Below are 25,723 nucleotides of genomic sequence, written 5' to 3' on the forward strand. Positions count from 1 at the left end.
GCAAGAGTAGCCTCTCAAGGTTAGTTATTTTGGAACACCCTCGCCCTGTTGCTTAGCATGAAGAGGTCCTAATATAATACCTGGACCTTTCTGCCCGATTTTCGAAGAGGGTACATGGCCACGCATCATCCTCACCCACACTCCCCTTCTCCCCGATAACTCTAAAGTGCAAAAAAGCTTGCCAGGGCCTGCAGAAAGCACAGCGCCTACGAGGCTGGCATGCATTTCGTTTTCCCTCCTACGGGGAACGATCTCAGCATCTCTCCCCGCGTGTCAGTGGAATACTGAGCCCGAGCCCGAGCACAAGAGCCCGGGCTGGGGGAAGGGAGCCGGTGTGCCAGACGGCGGGGCAGAACGCTGGCGTCGCCCCGCAACCGCCGCGCTCCAAACCCCCCAGGGCGCTCGCTCTCCAGGCGCTCGGGGCGCCACGCAGCCACGCGCACCGCCCCCGCAGGCCCGCGCCACGCTCCGCCCTGGACGCCGCTGGTCCCGGCGCCGGGGCGCGCGCGGGTGGGAGCGGGCCCGGCTCATCCTGATTTACGGCTCTGCTGAAAACCGCTTTGCTCCCACAGCAGCAGCACCGGCCGCAGTGGCAGCAGCAGCAGCGGCTGCAGGTGCAGCAACAAGTCAGGTAAGTGGCGGCCGCGGGGCGTCTGCGCTGTGGCCCAGCCTGGTGGGTGCAGCGGATGGGGGCGGGTCGGTGCTAGAAAGGAGGTCCGGTTTCCGCACAGCGGCCGGGAGTTGGGCTTCTCGGCCCCGCACCTGCACGAACTCGTGTGCGCACGTATCCACTTTTGCACCCGCGGGCTGGCATGCTACAAGGCGGGGGCGGGGAGAGCTAGGACACCGGAGTCAGGGTCCTTGCCTGCCCTGCCCAGGCAGAGGAAATTAGGGCTTTTCTGCTAACCCTGTATTCTGGGGTTTCCGCTGGGCCCTTGAAAGCTTGCATACTCCCGGACTGTGTGATTACCCATTTCCCTCTCCAGAACGCCACCCCTTTCCCATTGCTTCTTAGAATCCTGACTCCCCCTTCCTTCACCTCTCACCCGCCTTTTCGGCCAGGGTTTGCACATCATCCCAGAAAACTGGGATGCTTAAACAGTCCAGTGTAGCATAGGAAGAGGTTCCCCTTTCTGCAGGCGAGGGGCTTATTTAGGAAGCTTTGCCTTAAATGTCTGGGGACCATTTGCACCTCCGCTTTTGAAGAAGTTGGGGGCCCAGGAACAGTACTTTTCAGCCTAGACCCTTAGCTGAGCTCCCTCTTTTGGGAACCCAGTGCTTCTTAGGTTTAAGTAGAAATCATTTCTGGAGGAAATAGATACTGCGCGCTGCTTGCAGGATTGGGTTGCTAGCAGTCATCTGTTGCTACGGCTAAGATAAATTCCTACAATGAAATAAGAACTTCCTGTTATTAAAGGAGTTATGCTGATGCCTACGCAGTTCAAACATTGGCCATCTCTAGAGGTTGACCCTTAAAATAGGATCAGAGACAAGATAAATCCATCCAGAACACCCTATTTTAATAAAGCCTTAGCCATGGTCCACTTAGATCAAATAATATTTGTCACACTGGATTCCTAAATTTTAGTAAGTCGAGTATGGAGGCCATTGTTCTTATAACACTTTGATTTATATCATAACATCAATAATTAAAGGACAAAATTAAGGGCAAAAATCTCAGGCTAAAAAATTTTCAGCTGTGTGCTTAATGCCACACACAGAGTTTCAGTAACATCTTTTCTGTCCTTTAGAAAAGATCACTGAGCTTGCTCTCTTAGGACCTATTTTGGCAATTCATGCTGAGTTTTCTTTTTCTTTTGTATTTATGCTTATCGGGTTGTTAGTAAAATAGGGCATGGTTTCACAGTGAGTATACTAAATTCAGAAGGGCAGGAAACTTGAATCCATATCTGGACCTGACATTTTCCATCTAACCTTGAACTAATTACATTACCTCCTTGCTCCAGTTTTCTCATGTGAAAAAGAGGGATGTTACCCACCCTTTTTATTCCGGCCAGGGGTTAGCAAACTTTTTCTGTAAAGTCCAAGTAGTAAGTATATTTGGCTCTGCAGATCATAATCAGTTCAATGCAAAAGCAACTGTAGTCAATATGGAAATGGGTAGATGTGGCTGGATTTGGCACAAGGATTGTAGGTTTTAATTTAATTTACTTTTTTTAATCCTCACCCCAGGACATTTCTTCATTGCTTTTAGAGATAGAGAAAGGGAGAGAAAAACAACCATGTGAGAGAGAAATATCAATTGGGTGCCTTTGAATCCATAACCGGGTATATGCCCTGATCCCTAATCAAACCCAAGACCTTTGGGTTTACAGGCCGATGCTCCAACTGACTGGGCTACACCAACCAGGGCAGGTTTTAATTTTATATTATATGCAAAAGTCATTGGAAACAAAGCCCTCTGCCCTTACAGAGATGAAAAACAACAGTCATTTCAGTAGGAGTTTTTAACCATACATGTAAACTACCTGCTTTATGTTCCCCTGCCCAGGACTTTTAGAGTAATGCAACAGAAGGCTTTTGAAGAAAGCAGATACCCCTGGCAGGAGTCCTTTGAGAATGTTGCTGTGTGCCTGCCATTCCGCTGCCCGAGGTGCGGAGACCATACTAGATTTAGAAGCCTCTCGTCATTGAGGGCCCATCTGGAATTCAGTCACAGCTACCAGGAAAGAACCCTATTGACAAAATGCAGCCTCTTTCCATCCCTCAAAGACACAGACTTAGTCGCTTCCTCCGAACCCCTGAAACAGGGAAAACTGCAGAACTGTGGCAATGTGGTGAAGCAGAAACCCAGCTATGTTAACTTGTATAGCATTTCGCACGAACATTCCAAGGACAGGAAGCCATTCGAGGTGGTGGCAGAGAGGCCTGTGTCCTACGTGCAGACCTACACTGCCCTGGACCTACGTGCTGACTCTCTGGATGATCTGCGGTCCAGTCCCGGACTTCCCACCCCAGACGCCAAAGCTGCTTTCGAGGCCCATATCCGAGAAAAGTTCAATCGGATGGTCGAGGCGGTGGACAGGACCATCGAGAAGAGAATCGATAAACTCACCAAAGAGCTGGCCCAGAAAACTGCAGAACTGTTGGAAGTCCGGGCAGCTTTTGTCCAGCTGACTCAGAAAAAGCAGGAAGTTCAGAGGCGAGAGCGGGCCCTGAATAGACAGGTGGACGTGGCCGTGGAGATGATCGCTGGGCTGAGGCAACGCCTGACCGAGTCTGAGGAGGAGCTTCTCAGGAAAGAAGAGTAAGTAGTGTCGCTGAAACAGGACGCTAACTCCTTTGCTCTAGGCCGCTTCCCACCCTGCCCTGCCCAAGTTACAAGCAAATGTTAAGCAAGGTTTGGTTTTTATGACTTGCAGTCACCTTGGCTGCATTTCTCATTGATATGGTCAAATGTGGGAGGCACAACGCTGTAAATGTTATTCTCCCTCTCTATGTATGGTCTGCTACCCAGCAACCTGAAAGTCAGAATATCGAATTCCTTCTCACCGTGGAAACTGTAAGGAGTAGTGCTTTGTTTCTCTGGTGGGTGCCATTCCCAGCACCCACCGGTGTTCCGGGGAGTTGAGTGGGTGGGCAGAAGATACGTGCCAGAAGATGATTGCTATCATTCAAGTATAAAAGTTTGCTCTATATACAAATAAATTTGGCTTCTTCACCATTTTAGACTATCTGCCTACTGTAATGAAATGTCACTTGCTGAGGATCCATTCAATTATACTTTTTATTTGGAGGTAACAGGCATTAAGAAATCCAGAGGGAACTTTCTGATATTGCTGTGCTTCTGTGAATTAAGTTTGAAAATTTTCATTTTATAAAATGTGATGTCATACTAGAGTAAACCATGCCTGCTTGCAAAGAGTTGACACTGGTTTTCACAAGTTATAGTTGATCAGATAAGCTAATACTTCAAAACTTGTACTTGGAAAAGCATTTCCTTCTCAGTAACTATGGAAATTTTTTCCATAACTAAACTAAACTAACCACACTAAAAAAAGTGTATGTAACAATGCATTTATGTATTCCCCAAACACAGAATATTGGATTTAATTTTAAATGGAGACTTGGAATACATAGGATGAAAGAACATGAAAATTGATAAACTAAAACATCTTAGAAGGAAGGTTTCCAAATAATTTGAGTCCCGTTATAGAGGTTGACTTAATTCCATACTTTCCTGCCCTCTGGCACTCTTGCTTATGTGTTGTCTCTTAGTCGTAGAACTTAAAGTTTCTGCACTTGGTAAGAGGCTGAGAAGCCCTATATGTTAAAGAGATCATCACTCCCTATACCAAACGCTTCCATTCTACCTAGAGGAAAAGCCTGCTCTGTCTGCTCCACTAGACATTTTTCAAGTTACATAGTGAGGGCAGAATTGATTCAGCCACTGATTTGCTTCGATCTTGGGAGAAATGCTATCTAATGAAAAATGTTTTTCTCTTGGCCTGTGGTGTTTCCTGGTGGGAAGTTAGTGCCTTGACCCCTTGTGGCTCCAGGGTAACTAACATCACGCCACTGGGATAATGGCGGATGGCATTTCCCTGTGTGCAGAGAAAAGCTTAGAATTAAATTTTGTGGTATTTCTATTGGACTCAAGAGCAGTGAATTAAAAAGGTAACCAAATTGATTGTTTGCGTTTATTTGTTGTATTTCATTTGTTGAATCTATTAGTGATAATCGAGGTGGAGTTTGAAGTGGTGGAAGCCTGGAGTCAAGAAGACACTGTGATGGCAGGGAGGGTCATATGGTTAGGTCAAGGTTATGGTCAAGGATCTAGTTTTATTGTAGCGGTGGGTTCAAGGATGTCTTATTATTAAAAAGAACTGGTTAACTATCTCAAGTAAAAGTGGGCCATGCATGGATCAATAATGATAATGTGTTTTGGGTAATCCGGTGCCGTCTGCTGAGGACCAGCTGAAAACTGAAAAACTACAACATACTTATAAAGAAGATTAACAGGGTAGAATGGTCTGTGTTAGAAGCCCTCCCTCCTCCCCATCCTGGAGACATGTATGATGGCATACCTCATCCCATCCTCTGGAGACAGCCACTGTGTAGTTCAGCGAATGGCTTTCCAGACCTTTGTTTTGTGCATAGAATCACAGGTACTTCATACACACAGAATGGAGTCATGACACATGCTATTCTTCCACTTGTATGTGGAGTTTGTTTTTGTTTCAACATAGTGTGTTGTAAGCCTCTTTCATGCAGCAAACATAGAATCATGTCATTCCTTTTGGTTGTTGGGTGGTATTCCATGGTGGGGATGCATAGTGACTGATTTAATCAGCTTGCTATTGATGAATACACGGTTTTGTTCCATTTTCCTAGTATTAAAAATGGGGCCTCTGTTCAGGTCCTTGTACGTATTCGTTCACATTTTTGTGAGTATATCTGGGGGTAAAGTATGAGTTGGTTTTTAGTGCGACATTTTTTGGACTACCAGAAAAAAAAATCAATGTCATTAAAAAAAACATTTAAAATGAAACTACAGTGAAACTGCCTTAAATGTTTAAACATAAAATAAACAAAGTCTTCATTTTGTAAGCCTTCAGTTAGCCTGTTCCATCAGTTTCTGTCTTCAGGCCTCAAATAATCATTCTTTTTTGCCCATAATATAGGACAGAAAGAGTTTTGTGTCCAGGAAGGACAGTGGAGCTCTTGGTTTGATAGAGCATCTGTGGCCCTGGCCCTCATTGTCTGCAGGGTCCAGCCTCCCTGCCACCTCCACCCAAGCCCCCTGAAGTGGGGATGCAGAGTTGAGCCAGCGGCCCACCTGCCACACCATTGAAACCAGGTCGATTTGACTAGATCTGCCTGGCTGGGCCATGCCCCTTCCCTCCTTACCAGCTCTTCACAGGACTGAGCCTTCCACCAAAGAGATGACCTTTAAGATATGGGAAGCTGCTCTTTTTGGGTTTTTATAGATTTATTTTTGGATAAAGAGAGGAAGAGAAACATCAATGTGTGGTGGCCTCTTGCATGCCTCCCACTGGGGACCTTGGCTGGCAACCCAGGCATGTGCCCTGACCGGGAATCAAATTGGCGACCTTTTGGTTTGCAGGTTGGTGCTCAATCCACTGAGCCACGCCAGCCAGGGCGAAAGCTGCTCTTTGACCAAGGAACCTACCCGACAGTGTGCTCCCCTGCTAAATCCTTCCAAATGAGTTCTCATGACCTGTTCGTGGGGAAAAAGTAGGTTGTTACAATACCGTTTGAAATTGACTGAAACTTTGGAGAGGGAAACATCAAGTATTTAATATTCACATGAGTTTCTCTTGCCTATGGGTTTCCCCCTCAACTTTAAAATTCTTTCTTTCAAACTGTACTCTGAGGGCCAGTTCTGCCCTGAGGCCATCTATAGATTGAATCACCTCGGCTTGTAGATATTTACAAGTATTTATGCTTTATAACAGAGGAGATTCAAACAGAGTTTGAATTGGCAATATTTTAAACTTCCATGCTGGTGAGTCTCTTTGTACCTTTGTAGAGAGGTAGCTATATGTTTCTGGAGAGCGAATCAAAAACAACAAATATCTCTTTGTCTTCACGAAGTGCGTGCAATTTTAAACGTCCTATGAAAACAGTTATTTACTTATTCAAGAGTATTCAGGCCTGTAGGATAGCGCTGCCCATAATCAGGTAAATCAATCCCAGCTATCCTCCCAGTAAGGGATCCCTTAACAAGAAAGGATGGCTGTGAGTACTAGCTGACTCCTGGCTCAGTTGGTCACCTGAGGTTTGGAGAACATCAGTGCAATAACAGTAATCCTGAATTTACTCGCACACTCTCTGCTGCTGGTGAGGTCCGAATGCTGCCTGAGCACCTAGGAGGTGCCCAGCACTGTGCTAGGTGTGTGTCGGGAGCATGAAATTCTTGGTATTTTTCCCTAATGAGCTTACACTCCACATAGAAAAATCAACATACCCAAGAGCATGCCCAGGTTCAAACCCAGGGCTATGAACAAGTGCTTAACACAAGCTGTGGTTTCAAGTAAAACATTAGAGAACAGGGTTTTCTATTTAAAAGACCACAGTGAGGAAGGGAGGACAGAGGGCAAGAATTTGCATTGGTAATCAGAGGATAGGGACATTGAAGGGCAGCTGGGAGGTTAGAGACGACCCTTGAGGGGACTGTGTAATTTCGGTTCTGGATGGTACCCCCTTGTCTCCTTCAGGATAACACCCTCATTTTATAGATATGGAAAGTAAGGCCCAGAGCAGTGGAATGCCTCGCCTAAGGACAAAAATTTAGTGTGAAAACTGAAACTGGAACCCAAACTCCCTGTCTCTCTGCTGAGTGCTTTTTCTGTTAATTCACAGGGTCTCAGCCAGACTTTTGAAAATGTGGTATTTGCCCAAAGTGTCAAGACCTAAGAAGTATTGAATCTGGCCCGTTTTGGAGTAGACTTGCTGCTTTGCTATTTTGAGAGGGCTGCCAGAATGACATCATTTATTTTTCTGATGCGATTAAAGAAAATGTGGCTGGCACCATAGGTGTTGGGAAATGGAAAATGGTGGTGTCATTAATTATGGTTCTGATATTAAGCTTCCAGAACAAGAGCCCAGGGCTTTTAACTTCCAACAAGGGCTTTTAAGCTTGACGCTCTGCATGTCCACGCCCAGCCAGGGTGGAGCAGGAGCCCCCAGCCCTTGATTGCTGTGAGGGGCTTCTTTGTAATTCCATCTCTAAGACCCAGCCTGCTCCCTGGAGAGCTCTGATATAATCTTTCCCCTTTTTCCTTCATAATTTGCCCTGTTCCCCAGACTGGAGCCGGCAGAAGACCAGCCATTACTGAGTGTGTGCTGAGTACCAGGTACTGTTCTAGGATCTGGTTAAACAAGTGGTAAACCATGTCCTGTCCATGTCCTGCTTGAATGTCAGGAATAGACCAGAAGGTAAAATAGACTTTGAACAGATCATCAGAGGTATGATAAAGAGATGTATAGGGGTGGCCTGACCCAGGTAAAGTCTATTGGGTTTCTATTCAAAGCTGGCTGTGGGGCACTGACCTTTAAAAAGGCAAGTTTGACTTGGTGACTTGCTTATCACAACAAAACCCTCCTCCCGCTTAATTATGTCTTTCCCGTTTTTGATGAGCTAAAGCAGTGAATAAACACCTTGGGCTCCAGACTGCTCCAGAGCTAAGACACAGGCCAAGAAAAATCATGTTGGATGTAGAGTTCAGTGGGACAAGAAGGGGTTGGTTTGCTTCGCATTTTAATGCATTTATTTAAAGGAGGGGTCCTCTCTCCCCAGGCTGTGTTCCGTGCAGACTTACAAACCACTGAAGGACAGACGGTGTCAGGCAGGCCCTCTGAGGGTTGTCCTGTGATAAAAGTTGGAGACAAGAACATTTTCTAGTTTCCTGGCTGTTTCTCGCTCTCTCCCTCTTCTCCTCGGACCCCACCCCACCCCACTCATTGTTGGCCCGAAGGGCTTGGAACGTAAGTGTTGATCTACTTGGAACTAATCAGAAAAACTTGACCTCTCATTATTTTTTAAATCCTTAATGAGATATATGTATTTTCTGGTTTATTCAAAAAAGCCAAAAAAAGAAAGGTAAAGCGAAGGGCTAACAAAAGTAGAAATGTTATGGTCCCAGATGTGTAGCAGGTGCAGAGTCCACCCCATGGGGCCCTGGGCGTGCACGGGAGCTGACCTGAGCTCCGAGTCTGCAGCCAGGCTCCTGGCGTTTGGAGGTGGTTGAGTCTGACTTTGGGATTTGCCTTGTGGCTGACATTCCCGTCTGTCTGAAGTGCTCTGTGATCAATAGCTAGACTATTTTTAGTCTGAGGTATTTTTACCATTTCATACACCTCTGAAGAGGTTCATAAATCAGTAATGTAAAATGAAATTTAAATAACTTGGTAGAGCTTTGCCTTTGGGAGGAGAAGCTGATATTAAAGAATAGAAGAAAGGCATCAATTTTAGATCCCACCCTCATTCTGTAAGAGATGCCTGTATTGTACGTTACCTGTTGGTTTTAGGCCCCAGTACTTGTCTGGAGAAAGGTAGAAAGAAACCTAAGGATCTTTTCATCAGTTAAAGATTTTCAGCTAGAGATCTGGTTGCACATCTCATGCATTTAGCAAAAATTTATCACAGCCCTACTATGTACTAAGTCCATGTTAGGTGCTGGGAGTATCACAGTGAAGGAACAGGCAGGGTTCCTGATTTTACTAGGTGACTTTCCAGTGATATGGGGTAAATGGCACTAGTCCTCTGCAGTGTGTGCTGTGACGAGGTACAAGGTTCTGAGGGAGAACATAGCGGGTCACCTAACCCACGCCTAGCCACGTGTCTGGGAAAGCTTCCCAGCAGGAGAGCCCTGAGGTTGGAGGGATCGATGAGGATGGGAGCTTGGGAAGGGTGGGCGGAAGGACCCTGGTGGAGGAACAGCTTGTGCAACAGTAAGAATCTGCCTGAATGGAGTTCACTGGTGCTGGAGCAGAGAGCTGTGTGATGTACATTATTAATGAGGCCCCCGCATAAGGCTACAGGATGGCCATGAAAGCTGGAAAAATGGGGGACTAGACATAGCAGTTGGTTTATTTACGGTAGATTACAATATGTGATATGATGGGTGTGTTGACCCTCGTTAACAATGCATAGTGCAATGCCTATGTAGAATCAAAATTATTGTGCACTTCCCTCTGCTTCTGGAGTATGTTGTTCACCTGATAATGCCTTTGGCTTTTCTTAATGAACCTGTCTTTAACCAACCTCAGAAGAACTAATTGAGGGAGTTGAAATGAAATAATATTTATGTTTCAGATCGTATGGCCATCTCGTAAATGAATGAGTGCATGAGCGAATAAATATTTTTTCTAAATAAAGCCTTGATTATACTGGAAGGGCTTTTTTTCACTCAGTGCTTCCTTATACTGTGTGTGTTTCTGAACGCCTGTAAATCTCAGGATACTGACAGATTTCGAGGTCTGCAAGTCATTTGGCAAAATAATGAACTTCAGGACAGTTTCTTATATTACACTGGTGTTTTTTCCTTAGTATCAAAACCTTGCTTTAAATAGGCATGTTTCCCACTGAGGCTTAAAACTTGAAACCCTGAGTTTAATCGTACTTACCATTTTTATAAAAAGAAATAAGTCCAAGATGGGGCTGGAGGCAGCCTAGAATGAGTTCATTTCCCCAAAGCTAGTCTATACCCACACCCTGATTGAATTACTATCTGGTTTGTTCTTATCTCCTCGCCTGGCCTCCCAGTCTTCACACTGTATCCTGAATCACAGGGTTGAGAACCTAACATAAAACCACACAGGTCTTTCTACTCTTCTGTCTGATAGCATCATATTATTCTTTTTCTTAGTCACATTCTGTAATTACACGTTTATTTTAGTATTTGTTGCTTTTAAGGTCTGCTTCTCTCAGTATATTCGAGCCCAGCACATGACCAGCCACATCCAACCTGCTACATGTTTTTGTAGAGCCCATGAGCTAAGAATGGTTTTTACATTTTTAAATGATTGAAAAAAATCAGAAAAAAATAATAATTCATGACATAGGACAATTGTAGGAAATTCAAGTTTCAGTGTCCATGAAGTAGAGCGAGGAAGAAAATAAAGTTTTGTTACACAGCCGTGCTCATTCATTGACATGTCATCTGTGGTCTGTTGTACTGGGCAGAGTGGAGTAGTTGTGACAGAGACTGCTGGCCTGCAGACCATGAAATATTGACTCCCTGGCCCTTTACAGACACAGTTTGCATATCCCTGGGTTAGACAGTAAGTTCCATGAATATAGCCATGGGTTCCTGAGCGCCCCAGCACTAAGCCCAATACCTGGTAGCATTCAATAAATGTTTGCTCACTGACTGAATAATGGAACAATTAAACGTACAGATTGTGGCTGCATCTTACTCGAGTTGTAGCCCATGTTCCCCACCCTAACCAGAGCTGTGAGGTTCTGGATTGCTCTGGTGCACAGTATGGCAGCAGTTCTCAAACTTTTTGGCTTCACTTCCCCTTACACCCCTAGAGAAAAACGTGAGGATCTCCAAAAGCTTTTTCTTCTGTGGGTTTTATCTACTGATACTCACTACATTAGAAACTAAAACTTAGAAATTTGAAAAACACAGTATTTCATTTACAAATAGCAAGAAGAAATCCATTCTCGCTAACAAAACACATTTCTCTGAAAAATAACAATTTTCCCAAAAGCAATTTAGTGGAAAGAGTGCATTGTTTATAAGTTTTATAAATATTTTTAATGCCTGGCCTAATAGAAGGCAGCTGGACCTTGTTAGTTTTTCTGCTTTTAATCTGTTGCAAATTTGCTGTTTTGTTTGAAGTAGATGAAGGCAATCCAGTCTCACACAGATATGTCGCAGGAAAATGGAGAAGTGTTTTAATATTATTTTCAGAGAATAGTGGGTATTCTGCTTTGATACGATGCCAAAATTCGACAATTTGTAGTTTCTTCAAAGTTAATTGCAACATAGAATGTGAAATCATATCAATGAGTATTTTATTCTGCCTTGCACTGAAATCCACATGAATGGATATTTTACTTTGGGGGGTATAATTATTTAAAATGTCACGAATGCAATGTAGTTAAATTCTTTCTTTTCCATTCAGGAAATTCCCGAAATCCTTAGGGAAATAAGAGGTGTTTCTGGATATTGTTAATCCAGGCTGCACAGGATGTGAACGGGGATCTGAAGTTGTGCACACATGTTCTCCCACACTTACTACACTTCCTTACTGTTTCCAGTACAGATACCCAAACACCGTCTCAATATGATGAATTTCTCTAGTCTTTGTTTTGCGTAACTTCTCTTTTAAAATTAAATCATCAGGTTTATTTTAACTTCTTTTATTTTAGCTGATGTGAAACATCCATAAACTGAAATTAGGTTAACACTGGTGCCAGGTTGGTTGGAAAATACAAAGGGTATTAACTTCTCAGCTTCAGGGCACAAGATAATTGGATGAGGGGAAAGTTGGAAAAAGATGCATGTCCTCTCCCAACATGACATAACACTGCATGAACAGCTAGGAGCACTCATGTTAATTCATAAAAGTTTTATATGGAACCAGTGGCAAAAGATTACATGATTTAAAAATAGAGCCACAGTTATAAGCTGTATTGCATTCAGATTGTTTTCTTGATTTTGAGATGTTAATCCTGTGGGATTAAGCTGTCAGCTATTTCTGTCTTATATTTTGAACGTACAGCCTGAGAGCCCAAGAATAGTAAATATATACAGAGGGGAAAAAAGACTAGGAAAAAATGTTAGTAGTTACCTCTGGGTGGTGAGATTATGGGTCATTTTTTATTTGTTTCTTGTGCCTTTTAAACATTAATTACAAGTGTTTATTAATCATTTATGATGTGGCATGTATTGCGTTGAACAATGGGCTTAGAGCAGAAAACAAAGCTAATTGAGCCCTTACTCAGATCTTCCAAATAGGTCAATTTTCACATTTCCCATAACAAGTATGAAATCTTTCTATAATGACATAAATATAGTAAATATTATAAAACCAAAATGAATTGAAAAAATACAGTGTCTCTTTTTTCTGTGTTTTTTTGTTGTTTGTTGTTGTTTTTGCTGGGGGGAGAGGACTGTGAGTCTTTGGTTGTTTTTTCTATAAGTACAATTCAGTGACTGTTTCATGACAGTTAATCCACACATCACCCAGGAAGTCTCTACAACGAGCTCTGATGCCAGATGAGTTAAAGCCTTCATGTTGGGAGGAGGAAGCAGTAGCCTTTTTCCGAGCCATGTTTTCAGTGGTGCTTTTGAGCTATGAAGATACTGTCTCCAGAGGATCCCGACCATGACTTGGAGCCACAGAAGGGCTGAGTGTAGTGCTCAGATGGACCCTCCACTATTTTGCTGCTCGTTAAAGATTTGCAACTCATTTCGGAAGCAGACCAAAGCCGAATGGCAGTGGAGCTTGAGCACTGGCCTGTGTCCATGGCCTGGAAGAACTTGGAAAGTGCACATCTTCGGTATAAAAACATCTGGGACCAAACTCGATGATGAAAGAAACCTCCTTTCCAAAAGAACTCTTATTTCACTTATGTGAATATTTTCTGACTACTAAAAGATAATGGAATTACCATGGGATTAGGGTTTATGTTTGATCCTAGACAGGGAAACAGAAAAATGGTGGCTGGTGTAATGAGCAGTTCTTCTAGTGAATCACTTTTGACAACCAGTCTCCTTTCTGTTTTTATAAATACATGGTTCCCAAGGTTTTGCAGAGACATTTGACTCTGTAGGAAGGCTCAGTATGACATAATATATTTGTGAGAGAAAAATCATGACTAATTATAACAGCAGCTCACTGACTAGTCAGACAGAAAGGAGTTGGAAGCCACAACCAGCTCTTCGGCCCAGACTTTCTGTGAAACTGTGACTCCTGAGCGGGCCTTCCCTGAAGTTTCTCCTCTTAGGAAATGATGGAGCTCCATGGAAAATAAAAATCGGGTGGCGGTTGAAACGATGCAGAGAAGGCCATGCATTTAATCAACTTTAGAACAACAGCATGAGGTCAGGTTTTTCAAATAGGATTCATTTCTTTAAAATGAGAGAGGCTGGAGGGGGAGATTGTTTAGAATCTTGCTAAAGCCTAAATTGAGCATGGCCAGAAAAATGAGGGGTCACCCTTCAAAGTCTGAGGGTGACCTCAGACAGTGAGGACACAAAAGAAAATACTATATCCGACAGGTAGTGATGTTACGGAATTCCTTATCCCCAGTGGAGGTGGCAGAACATACAGGAACATGACTGAAAGGATCTTCATGATTGCTTATTAAGTGAGGCAAGTCAGATGAGGAGAGCTGGGATACTGGACACCCACTGGTAGTGTTGATTACCTGGAACCTGACCTGAGAAGAGGGCTGAGCACCAAAGTACATGCATGCATGAGTGTGTGTGTGTGTGTGTGTGTGTGTGTGTGTGTGTGAGAGCATGCATAGAAGTGCTGTGGGGATGCCTATCAAAATGTTATTTTCATACTTGCAATAGCAAAAAAAATAAGATATAGAAGTAATAAAGTAATAATTTTTTTCTGGATTTGTGAATCCATAAGGAATTACATAGGTAGAAGACTATTGTTTGAGGTATTTTGCGTAATTTATTAGGGAAGGGCAACCTGCCCAATTCTCCTGTGTCAACTAAAATAGCTTTCCCAGTGGACCCTGGATCTACTTCAAGAGAGCATTTCTTAGACTGTTTCATTCTGAGCTCAGAACTCTACCGCTGGACAGCTGATTCCTTTTATAACTTGAGCAGTCAGCGCGACCTCTTGCTCCCATACCTTCTTCCTTCCCTGTAGTCTCTTCTCCCCTAACAGCCAGACTTTTAAAATGCAAGTCAGAGCTTTTCTCAGAAGTGTCCGGTGGTCTCCCACTTCTCATGTAGAAGAAGATCCAGAATCCTCACAGTGACCTCCGAGGCCCCACCTGGCTCCCTGCCCCCATTGACCTCCCCTCCCCCCACTCTGCACCCACCACGCAGGCCCTTTTGCTGCACCTTAGACCCGTCTGCACATTCACCCCAAGGTCTCCCCAGGCGTCTGCACAGCTCATTCCCACTTCCTTCAGGTGTGTGTTCAGGTGTTACCCCATCCTTCACCCCTTCCCTTCTGTCACTCCCTGTCCCCTTGCACCCAGTTGCAGAGTTCTCCTTACCACTTATCACCACCTGACATTTCTTTTGTATATTTTATAGTGACTATCTCCTACTAAAATGCTAATCTCTAAATGTTATAACTGGAGTGGAAGTGTACCTCTTTTGTCACTGCTGTGGCCATGCAGTCCAGGGCAGTACCCGACACGGAGTAGTCAATAGATATGTGCTGAATGAATGAATTCCTGTCTCATGTCTCCATTTTGTGTTCTGACATTTTTCCTTGCAGAGAAGTTGTTACATTCAACCATTTCCTCGAAGCAGCAGCGGAGAAGGAGGTTCAAGGGAAGGCTCGGCTCCAGGACTTCATTGAGAATCTGTTGCAACGGGTAGAGCTGGCGGAAAAGCAATTAGAGTACTATCAGAGCCAGCAGGCCTCGGGCCTCTGCCGGGATGTCAGGGAGCATGTGGTAAGTCACGTGGGTCCAGCCAAAGCGTGAGGTCCTTGGGTTTGGCAAGATCGGGTCAAGGACAGGGGAAATGAGATCTGGGGAGTGACTTGCAGGCACTCTCCAGACACCATCTGGGAGCACTGCCCGGCCAGGCCTGTGTTGTGGAGGTGAGATAGGTGGGGCCAAGACAGCCAGAAGTGAGCTTACTTCTGGATGCACCGTCTCCCATTCTCTCCCCTCTGACTCCACGCACACCAAGCTGAATTGGCAGGAATAGTTTTACATGTGTAGAATAACAGAGTTTGTAGTATTCAGATAAGTCATCTGTCCCAGCCTCAGTGTTCAAGCAGAACAGAAGATAGGACAGTATTTTCATAAGGGAATTTTATGAAAGCTTCAGCCCTTCTCAGCAAAGCAAGATTTAACTACCTATATACTTTTTTCCTTAGTAGGAAGGAAAACACTATTCAGTAGCCTCTAAAGTTTAAGCATTCTTAAGTATATTTTTAGAGACAGAAAAATTTAAGGGCAATAGCTCTGTTACAGAATACACTTTTGCATAAGCTTTACATATAGTTTCAGGGGCTTAAGAAATCACGAGAGTCCGGATGAAAACCCTAGATATGGGTGAAGGTCCAGACTCTCACAGTGGCTTGATCAAGTTTCCCTGGTCACTGTGGAGGGAGGGGGAGGTGAAATAACCGTGCTCTAAGTGAGGGGCGTGGTACGGGTGGTGATGTTTGTCCTCTATAAGATTTCCTTGGTGCTATAAACAACAAAGCCAAAGAAAGGACTTTGGAAATGCCAAAGTGGTTTATTTATAACATTTTTATTATTTATTGAATTTCACTTGCACTTACCTCCTTCCCAGAAGATTTAAAAATGATCCTTTTACTTTCCCCCCAAATGGACTATATATATTAGGAAATAGGGAACATTTATGCTAATCAGCAGTTTAGTAAGATTGCTGCTACTGATTGATTAAAAACTTCAGGTTGAGCATTCTGGAAGCCAAGAGGGAAAGGAAATAGGGTTAAGTAATAATAGGAGGAATTAAATGAAGGGCAGGTGAGTAAAAGAAGGAAGATGGGAGGGAGAGAGACAGATTACAGGAAAGAAAGGAGAAAGGGAGGAAGGTATGAAATAAAGAAATCTTACCCAGTGCTTACTGTATAATGTGCACTCAGTAAAACAAGTTTCAGAACCTTCCAGAAACAAAGTAGACTGACAGGAAGTACACGTGTTATATCTGTGGGGTTTCTGTGCTCAAAGAAGTTTCAGCTACATGACATACTTGTTGTTTTCCGGGTGTCTATCTGTGGTTCCCTGAGGGGGAACCTTCACTCCCCTCCTTGATTCCGCTGTTACCCCTGGGAGACCGCGCGAGTGTCCAGGTGTAGCTCACTGGCTGGAGGGCCACTCCGAGTTTCTTCCTACCTTCTTCTTCCATCTTGTTTCAGGAAAGGGTTGTGGCATGAGGTCAGAGAACTCACATATGAGGTGAAAGGCCTGCGTTCCAGATCATTCTCGCCTTGATCGTTCTCATGTCTCACCTCCCTCTGGCGGGGCAAGACAGTTTATCTTCCTGGACTTTTAAGTTCTGTAAAATGAAGCAGTTAGACTAGATGCTCCAAAAGATCTTTTGGTCTCTAAAATTCTCTGCTCACTACCTGACTCGGGGGTTAGGAATTCTGAGATTGAAGTGTAGCATCGATATGGTCAGGCTTATAAATAACCCAGAGCTAAGAAGTGTGTAAGATTCTGCTATGCTAAGCCAAGAGGATCTTAGAGAGAAAACAGTGGAAAGCAAGTGGGAAGAAAGGAAGCCCATTAGTTCTCTCTCTTATAGTTCTGTGCTCACTTCCTCTGCTCAGTTTATTTTTCCAGCTTGAAAATTGAACAACTTTCCTAAGACATAGACAGTCATTATTTCTTGCCATGCTATCAAAAGTTGAACAGCATCTCTACTCTCTAGTCAGGAGTATATATAAAATTATTTATACATGTGCATGTATATACAGCATATATACATGTACACACATATACATGTAAGTACACACATGCATTTATGCATACATACCTATAAACAAATATGGTAGGAAATTAATAAATGTGCAAGCCCTCTGTGTCCCAAAACATGAATGACGTAACCTGCCTTCATCAGACTTGATTTACCTGGGGAAGAACTAATTCATTCAAATACAGTGTAGCTAAGATTACAACAGGGAATTTGGATGTGAGAGCTGTTTGTGAGTGTGATCACACCGTAGGGGGAGCATACATCTCTCCGAGAAGACCAAGAATGAGGTGTTTGATTTCTAAAAGGATTTAGCAGACCCCGTCTCCCCTGTTTTTGTGCATAATCCTCTAACTCATAATGGACCACATCATGAGGCATCCACAGATCCTGAATCTGTGTCTCCTTTTTACTTTGTCTGTTTCACCATAACAATACACACTCGCAATGAAGGTAGGAGCCATGTCTTTGATATAAGGCGAATGCTGAGTCTGGACTCCCAGGGTAACTGTGGCTGCAGCTACACAGAGGAACTTGGATGCTTTTCGATGGAGAAGCTCTGGATCATGTTTCTATTAACCTCTGGTCTGGCTTAGTGGAGATCCAGAGCACAGAGACACCCAGGCTCATTTCCTGGAGCCTCACTTCCTGCCCCCCCCACCTGCCTGCCAGGAGAGCTCTGGCCCCAGTGCACCCAAGGAGGGAGCAGAGCATTCTGACCTCGGTGCTTCCCTGCTCCCCCACAGACACACATCAGCCCCTTCCTCCAGAGCAGCCGGGAACACCATGCCCTGCCCGGCCTGGCTTTTGCCATCATCAATAACTACAGAAAGTGTGAGTCTTCTTTATGGCCCTTCTGCTTCCCACCCCGGGGTCCTTCTCCTCTTTCTTCTTTTTTCCATTACCACCTTCAGATAGCAGTGAAATTTCTAGATTGGTGTACAAGTTCATTGTTTTTAAGGTGCCTTCAAGCTTAAATTCTTTCGTGCTCTAGAAAGATTTCCTTCACCCCTCACATTTAGTGCCTTTTCTGAAATACTGTTTCGGCATCTGTATCTTTCCCTTGATCCCCTGGAGCATTTTGGTTCTTTTTTCACCTGGCTGGTTTCTAAAAGTGTGCTCTGCTTACTCAGATATTTTTTCTTTACGCTCTGAGAAAGGCTGTCGAATTAGATGCAAAGTGACCCAGTATCCCATCTGCCAGAATCATGGACAGAGCTGCTCACACAGAAGGTCATGAAACAGCTTGGATAATCTTATTTTAAGGATTGCATTTATGTCCTGCAGGCTGCTAAATTAGGACTAGCAGTAATTCATTTAACACTTATTTATTGAGGACACAGCGCTTACTGAATGCCAAGGAAACTGCTGGGAGTGAGATAGATGAGGTCCCTGCTCTCAGTGAGGAGGGGCTCACAGTAAGCAAGTAAACAAATGGTGAAGGTAATTTTGTACAGTGATAACTACTGTAAAGGAAAAAGTAAGATGATATGTTTGAGATGCCCACTTCAGTGAAATGCTCTCACGAAAAGCCTTGCTGAAGAGGCAGCTTCACACTGTGACCTGAATAGCAAGAGGGAGCCAGCTCTGAACATTTGCAAGCGGGATGTTCTAGACAAAGGAATAGGATTTGCAAGTGCCTCGGGAGGGAACCAGCTTGGCACGTTCCAGTGCTAGGATGTGAAGTCAGAGAGTTGGGAAGGATCCAGGTCATGCCAGGGCTTGCAGGTCACGTAAGGAGTTTGGATCCATTCCAGAGCACAGAGGGAAGTCATTGGAAGGTTTTAAGCTAGAAGCAATCCGTGTTTTAGCAGAATCAGTCTAGCTGCTCTGTGGGGAATTGACTGGAGGAATGTAAGAATAACAGATGGGTTAGGAGGCTGTTACAGTGGCAGGAGAGAGGAGGTGGCAATTTGGATAGAGTGGAGGTAAAGGGAAGTGATGGGTATAGAATATATTCTGGGAGTAGAATTGACAAGACCACTTGGCCTTGCTGAAGGATTAGATTTAGCAGGTGAAGGAGAAAGGAATCAAGAATGAATCTAAGGCCCTGGCTGGGTAGCTGGCTTGTTCGGAGTATCATTCCCAATGCACCATGGTTGCTGTTCAATCCCTGGTCAGGGCACATACAGGAATCAACCAATGAGTGCATGGATGAGGGGAACAACACATTGATCTCTCTGTCTCGCTCTTTCTCTCTCAAAATCAATAAGTTTTTTAACTAAAAAGAATGAATCTAAGGTTTTAGCCTGAACAATTGAATATACAGTGCTGTTTTTACAAAGGGGAAGTTGGAAGGAGGCTGGCTTTCCCCAAGCCTATTATTGTAACAACCTGAGACACCATTTTTGTGTTTTAGAAATAGTTAGGCTGGCTCTCAGTTCAAGGCTGTTTCTATTTTTCCAACCCAGACACTCAATCAAGGACACTCAATCAAACACAGTCTTGATCCCCATCTTCATACACTCCTTTCCATACCAAAAGAAGACAGAGTGGACTAGGGAAAGTGGAGGCAGGTGGATGGGCTAAGCGGGCAGAGCCTTTCCATCTGCCTGAGGCTCTGGGGGCCCAAAGGAACAGTGGCCTCTTGTGTTCACGGAGAGGAGAGCATATGAATTCTATAGTGTGTGATAACTGGTCCCACCTCCACCCCAAACCTCATAATCTGAAGGATCAGTGGAGAAATTCTGACCCAGCCTGGAGTCCACTTAACTTTTTGTGTATATACTTCCTTGCTCTCGTACTTATGTGTACACACACTTTTTTAGGGAGGCTGTACAGAGTGAAGACTTGCTTTGGCTAAGAAGACGCCATGTTGGATTTGAAGTCCAGCCCTAACATTGGTAAAACATGTGGCTTTGAACCAGCTACTTAACGTGTCTGCCTTAATTTCCATATCTGTAAAATGGGGATTATAAGGTCTCTTAAGGTTGTTTGGAGGGTTGCGTTTGTTCCTCGGTGAACATTTTACACAGTATGTGATGTATAGAAATGCACAATTTATGGTACCTACATATATGAAGTTTGTGGCTCATCTTTACCCATTTTTATTTATGCATTTCTTTTTTTATAATACATAGTAAATTATTCTTATTTCCTGAGGTCCCAGCGGGGTCCATTAGTGACATCCACAGGTGCTAAGGTTGTTCTTAAAACTACAGGGACTCCTTTGAACATTTGAGAACACTGTTGGCCTTTCCCCCAGAAAGTGAAGCAGGAAAGCATACACACACTTCCTCTCTCTCTCATAAAATTCCAAAGGGTATTGTGTCTACATAAAAGCAGTAAGTCATCAAACAATGTGTATACAATTCTTTTTTTATTTATAGATTTTAGAGAGAGAGAGAGAAGTCAATTTGTTTCACTTATTTATGCATTCATTGGTTGATTCTTGTATGTATCCTGACCAGGGATCAAACCCAGCACCTTGGGGTGTCAGGTCGATGCTCTAACCAACGTGCTACCCAGCCAGGGCCAAGCTATATGTATACAACATACAGCAAAGTGAAAAAAATTGTTAGGCCTCAGTATTAATGCACAAAAATGGGGGAGGGACTTAAAGGGAGATAGATCCTGTACGTGTGTGTGTGTGTGTGTGTGTGTGTGTGTGTGATTTACACTTAAATCTATGAAAGGAGCCCAGGTGAGAAACCCTAGTTGGTGGTGGGGACAGGAGGGGCAAGAAGGGAGAAATGCTGATGCCTCTGGGGTTCCCAGAAGCTGCCAACCTGGTGTTCGTCACCTGTCCCACCTTCTTTGTATGTCACATAACCTCAGGACCCTCGTGCAAGGAAGGGGCCTTCTTCTCTTCATATTTCCTAACCTCATGCCGAAACCCACCACTGTGAGCGGGGCCAACAATGATGCTGAATTTTTATTGTCAAGAGGCAGAAGGCAAGAATGCCATCCTGCCCTCTTCTGGACGTCATCCTCAAAAGTTAAGAAAACTTCTTTCTGGTTTGCTGCTGACCAAAGCCCAAGGGGCAGACAGGAAAACGGGGGACGTGGTCCTGATATGCTGAGCTTTCTTCTCAGGTATCTGAGTCCAGCAGGCACACGTGTCTTGGCAGCCTTGAGCCCCGGCACCAAGATGGCTCTTTCTCCACATTTTCTTTGTCATCCTTATCTTGTTTGTCCGCCTGCCACTCCTTGTCATGAAGGCGGTCAGGAACAGAAGGTTTGGAATACACTGGGCTGGCCTATGATGTGGATGGTCACATCTGGATCACAAAATGATAATTATCAATTTATTTTGAAAATGATACTCCTAGCTCGGCCACAAAAGTGCCTGAAGGTATTTTAATGGGAGTGGAAAATAATTTCAGTGATAGATGGCCTCAGACAATTGTGGAGTAGGTTGGTCTTCATATGCTCTCCTTTTAGAAATGAGGTATTTTAGGCAATAAACATTTTATGCCAATTTTCCCCTCTGTTGATACACTGTGAACAGCCACAGCTGTAGTAAATTAGCTGCAAAGACCGTCTGAATCCATCAAGAAATAATGCTACATCATTCCAGTTTTTAATAACATGTTTCTTCAAATGTTGCTCTATTGAGGGGCTCTTTGACTCGCTGAGACTTTTGAGATCTGCTGATTTGGGCTTCTTGGAAATCTCTGAACAGGGAGGCAGCGGGTCCCTGAGTGAGCAGAGGCTAAGCCTGAGATGCTCCTGTTCACCGCTGGGGCGACTGGGCAGTGCTCCAATGATTCCCGCTTCCTTAACAGAAACACCATCTCTTAAAAATATAAGCAAGATTTTAAAAACCAAGTTCAGTCTTCAAGTTAAATAATGTTTTTTCTTATTTGTTTTCCTTCAGCTTGCAGATATCTCTTCAAACAGGAGACCCAAATGCCTGTATGTATTGTTTTTATACTTCGGTCATTTCATAATGTTTGCATAATGTTTTTCTGTTGCATCTTATATGGCACCTGTAATATAAATGGTTTTGAGGGTCTCAGGTGAAAATTTACCTGCTTATATACCTAACTTTCTAAAATATAGATGTGACTTTTAGCTATGCTAGTTGCCTGTTTGTATATGGCAGTATGATAGTACTATACAATATATAGTGTTATATGGTGTAACTTTCTCTTATTGAGGTATAGTCATAATAGCTCTTTAGTACTACTACTGCAGGGTGTATAGTATATTGCATACATGCATTTATGCCATGAATTGTATACTTTATAATAGCTGTACCACAAATGTGTCTGATTCCTCTAGTAGTCAAAGACTCATGAGGTATGGGTTCTGCTCCCATCTTCGCTATCGACTACCTGTATGTAGCGTATTATCCTGGGGAGTCATTTACATCTTCCAGTTCTCAGGACTAGGAATATTTCTCTGAGAATGTAATATCGCTTCATTACATGTAGTAGGATCACTTCATGAAGGTCACAGGAATTTTTGAAAGAAAAATACCAATATGTATTACTTGTTTTACTGGCAGCATTATCGCTGCCCTGGCATGCAGGAGTGATTGTGCTGTGGGTAGCTTTTGCTATTTTAAGGCTTTAAAGAAGTCTTTCTGCTCATCTCCCCCCCTCCTCCCTGACCATCTGCAGAAGCCGAGGGCACCCACATTCAGTGTGTAACCATCCGGATCTCAAGACTCATTTTCATGCAAAGGGAAGGAGCTACCTGAAAAAAGCCAGGGAGGAAAGAGCCAGCCTGCAGCCTGCTAAGTCCATTCATGAACAGGCGGACACCCCGAGAGAACTCTGCAGACCGCCGAAGAAAGGAGAGCCTCTGGGGTTTAGTCGGAAAAGCAACATCAGGCCCAAAATGGCCAAAAAAAAGCCAACAGCGCTCGTGAACATCATCTAATAGGGTGGATGGCCTGGACTGTCATTGCTGGGCTTTGGGGAATGTCGTTTCAGGGGACAACTATGATGTTCTTTTTCACACATCCCATAACAAGACACAATGAAAAAGCAAAGTGCATAACACATGTCCTTCCTGTCTGTCCAACCACATGGATTAACCAGAATTTAACAAACAGGCATCTTTGTGAACCAAACTTTTATTACAGGACTCTTATAAAACCAACAGGCAAATTACAAAAAGAATTTTTTTAAAAAAGCTGTCTTTCCAAAAATTTTAGTAAAAGAAAGCTCCAACTTCTAAAATAATTAACCCAGTATCCAGTCATTTCTGCATCTGGCGTTCTATCCAGTGGCAATTAGTTCCCCAGCCCAAGGCCACACAGGATGTCAGGCACTGGGGAAAGGTTCACGTTTGTCTTTCACTGCTTGCTAAATTATGAGACAAGGAATAGCAATATAAAGTCTCTTAATAGCAGTGAAATAAAAAATATTTTTGTTTTTAACCTGCCCCTCAGTTCGTTTGAAAGCCTCCAAAATAAGAATTCCTGTTTCCCAGAGTACTTACTCATTTGTTAGATTTCAGTTCTCATCTCAGTGGACTGTTTTCCAGTTTGCTTGATTCTGGTTTTTTGTTTCCCCCGGATGCACGGTTATTCAGATTTTGGTGCCCCTCTGTTGTCTTCCCTGGCAGCCTCTGTCCTAATAGTTGTTTGTGGTTGGGGGAGGACATAAAACCCTTTTGATCAGCAGCCATCAGGAAAAGGAACGGCACGGCCACTCTCTCACATCACGAGTTCAGGGTCCTAGTGGTCAGAGCCAGAGGGCTGCACAGGGCGAGCGTTGCAAGCCGTCCACCCGGGAGGTACCACACCCCTTTCCCGAGACCTCTGGCAGCATCAGTGGCCTCTCTGCTAGCTGCGGGCATGGCTGTCTCCTTGCTCACCTCACTGGTCCACCTCCTGCTGCTTCTGCGCCCTTTTATGACTGAAATACATTCTTACCTTTCAACCAGGTACCTGCAGTATTCATTGTACACTGCTTTCTAAAGTAGTTTCTGAAATAAGCAGCACATGTGGGATCCAGAGTCTGAGACGGTCCTCCTCTCCTGCCCTGAAATGGCCTTTGCTTCCACAAACACCCATCTGTTAAGAATCTCCTGCTTTATGACTTTCTTCAAGAATGAACTTTTGTGGTTTTTAAACTTACTATTATCCTCAAATCTCCTGCAGAGTTTACAAGTGCTGACATCCTCCTGGAAATAAGAATAATTATGTCCACAAATATATACATGTATACGTATATATAACATAAAAATATATGTTAAGTATATTAGTTTATTTTTAAATACTCATGGAAAAGATGTGTGTTTGTGGTGGGTGGTTTTTAAACTACATATGTTAGCTCGTGTAAATTGAATTCTGTCATTTTAAAAATTAAAACTGTAACCTAATTAACATTAGTAGAATTATGATTGTTGTTACAATAAACATCAGATTAGCAGTGCATTAAAAATAGGTAATAAAGCAATTACTTAACATGACAGTATATTGAAAAGTATAACTTATCATTATACAAACATTTTTAACCTGTTATAGTGAAAATGTTGATTTTTTAATCTTCACTTTGACTTTTGGCTCTTTGGGGTGGGCCATTCATGTGTGTAAAGGCACCTATCAAGTGGGAAAAACATTGCTGTGAATATCCCTGTTTGGGCTAACATTGTAAAATTGTAATGTTACAATTATTTCCTTGGAGAACTAATCTTCTCCAAGGTTATTTATTACTGATGTTCATACCATGATTGCACTTTAGCCTTTATACACTGAAAACTGGCTTGGTGATTGTATTGCATGCTGATGGTCCTATAACATGTGTGTGCAGCCACAACTTGTTTTTAAAGGTGGTGTAACCAGACTCTTTTTCTAATTTCTTTAATGTAAGGTACATTTTCGATTTTCATTTGACATGCCGAGAGGCATATGCCAAGAGCTTTTTTTGACAGTGGTACCCGTGATCTTTAGAAAGCACCATGTCTTTCTACTCTATGTACATTACACAAGGGAGGTGATTTTTAAGATGTATTATATTTAAATTTTTTTTAAGTTTCAACTAAAGTCTGACCCTCACACAAGCAAATGCATTATGTATGTTGTGCTTCCTTAGTCACATACACTTGCGATAGAAGCGTGACAGCTGGCTCACTCCGACAGACACCCACTTCCACGCCATGGCCTGAGCCAGGTGCCATGTCCCACTTGCGTCTTAGTTTTTATTTTTATTTTTTTGTCTACATGGGAAGCCAACCTTAGAGTTGCTCTTTGGAAGAAATCACCAGAGTTCTGGGAAAACATGTTAAAGGTTAAACTCAAGAATGGATCTAATTTGTTTTATAAGTAAAATAATCTTTATTGGAACTGTTTTTTCCTTTTTTTTCCCAAACTAGGTTACAGATTCTTAACTGCAAAAGTCAGATGTCGTAGACACTGTTTTCTAGTATTTTGCAGGGTCGGTCAGTTGTCTGGAAGTTGGAATATTCTCTTCCAAGAATTAAAAGGAAAGTTTTTAAATTATGAAATATAATAATAAAGCTATATTTCTGATTAATGTGTTGCCATGTTTTGTTTAGTTGAAATGTTCCTGGAGAGCCAAGTGTGCCAGTCCATTATCAGTGAACAAAGTCGTCTTTTATGAATAAGCTCTTTCTTATAGACACGATCACCGTGATCTTCTATCTGTACACTTTCTTGATAAGTTAGGTTGATCGTTTTTGTTTATCATAATGTCTGTATCTCAGAGTTC

At 43.2% G+C, this 25,723-nt stretch overlaps 1 protein-coding gene across 1 annotated transcript; it reads left to right on the forward strand.

The window, feature by feature from the left end:
- Nucleotides 1-492: 492 nt before the first annotated feature.
- ZNF365 (zinc finger protein 365) lies at nt 493-25,472 on the forward strand. Its single transcript, XM_037153992.2, has 5 exons — nt 493-631; nt 2,513-3,268; nt 14,917-15,097; nt 21,916-21,953; nt 22,664-25,472. The coding sequence occupies exons 2-5, from the start codon at nt 2,526-2,528 to the stop codon at nt 22,923-22,925; spliced, it is 1,224 nt and encodes a 407-aa protein (XP_037009887.1). The 5' UTR covers nt 493-631; nt 2,513-2,525; the 3' UTR covers nt 22,926-25,472.
- The last annotated feature ends 251 nt before the right edge of the window (nt 25,473-25,723 follow it).

The sequence above is a fragment of the Artibeus jamaicensis genome, unplaced genomic scaffold, assembly GCF_021234435.1.
Source record: "Artibeus jamaicensis isolate MK-2021 breed Jamaican fruit bat unplaced genomic scaffold, CSHL_Jam_final contig_332, whole genome shotgun sequence".
Taxonomy (NCBI): Eukaryota; Metazoa; Chordata; class Mammalia; order Chiroptera; family Phyllostomidae; genus Artibeus; species Artibeus jamaicensis.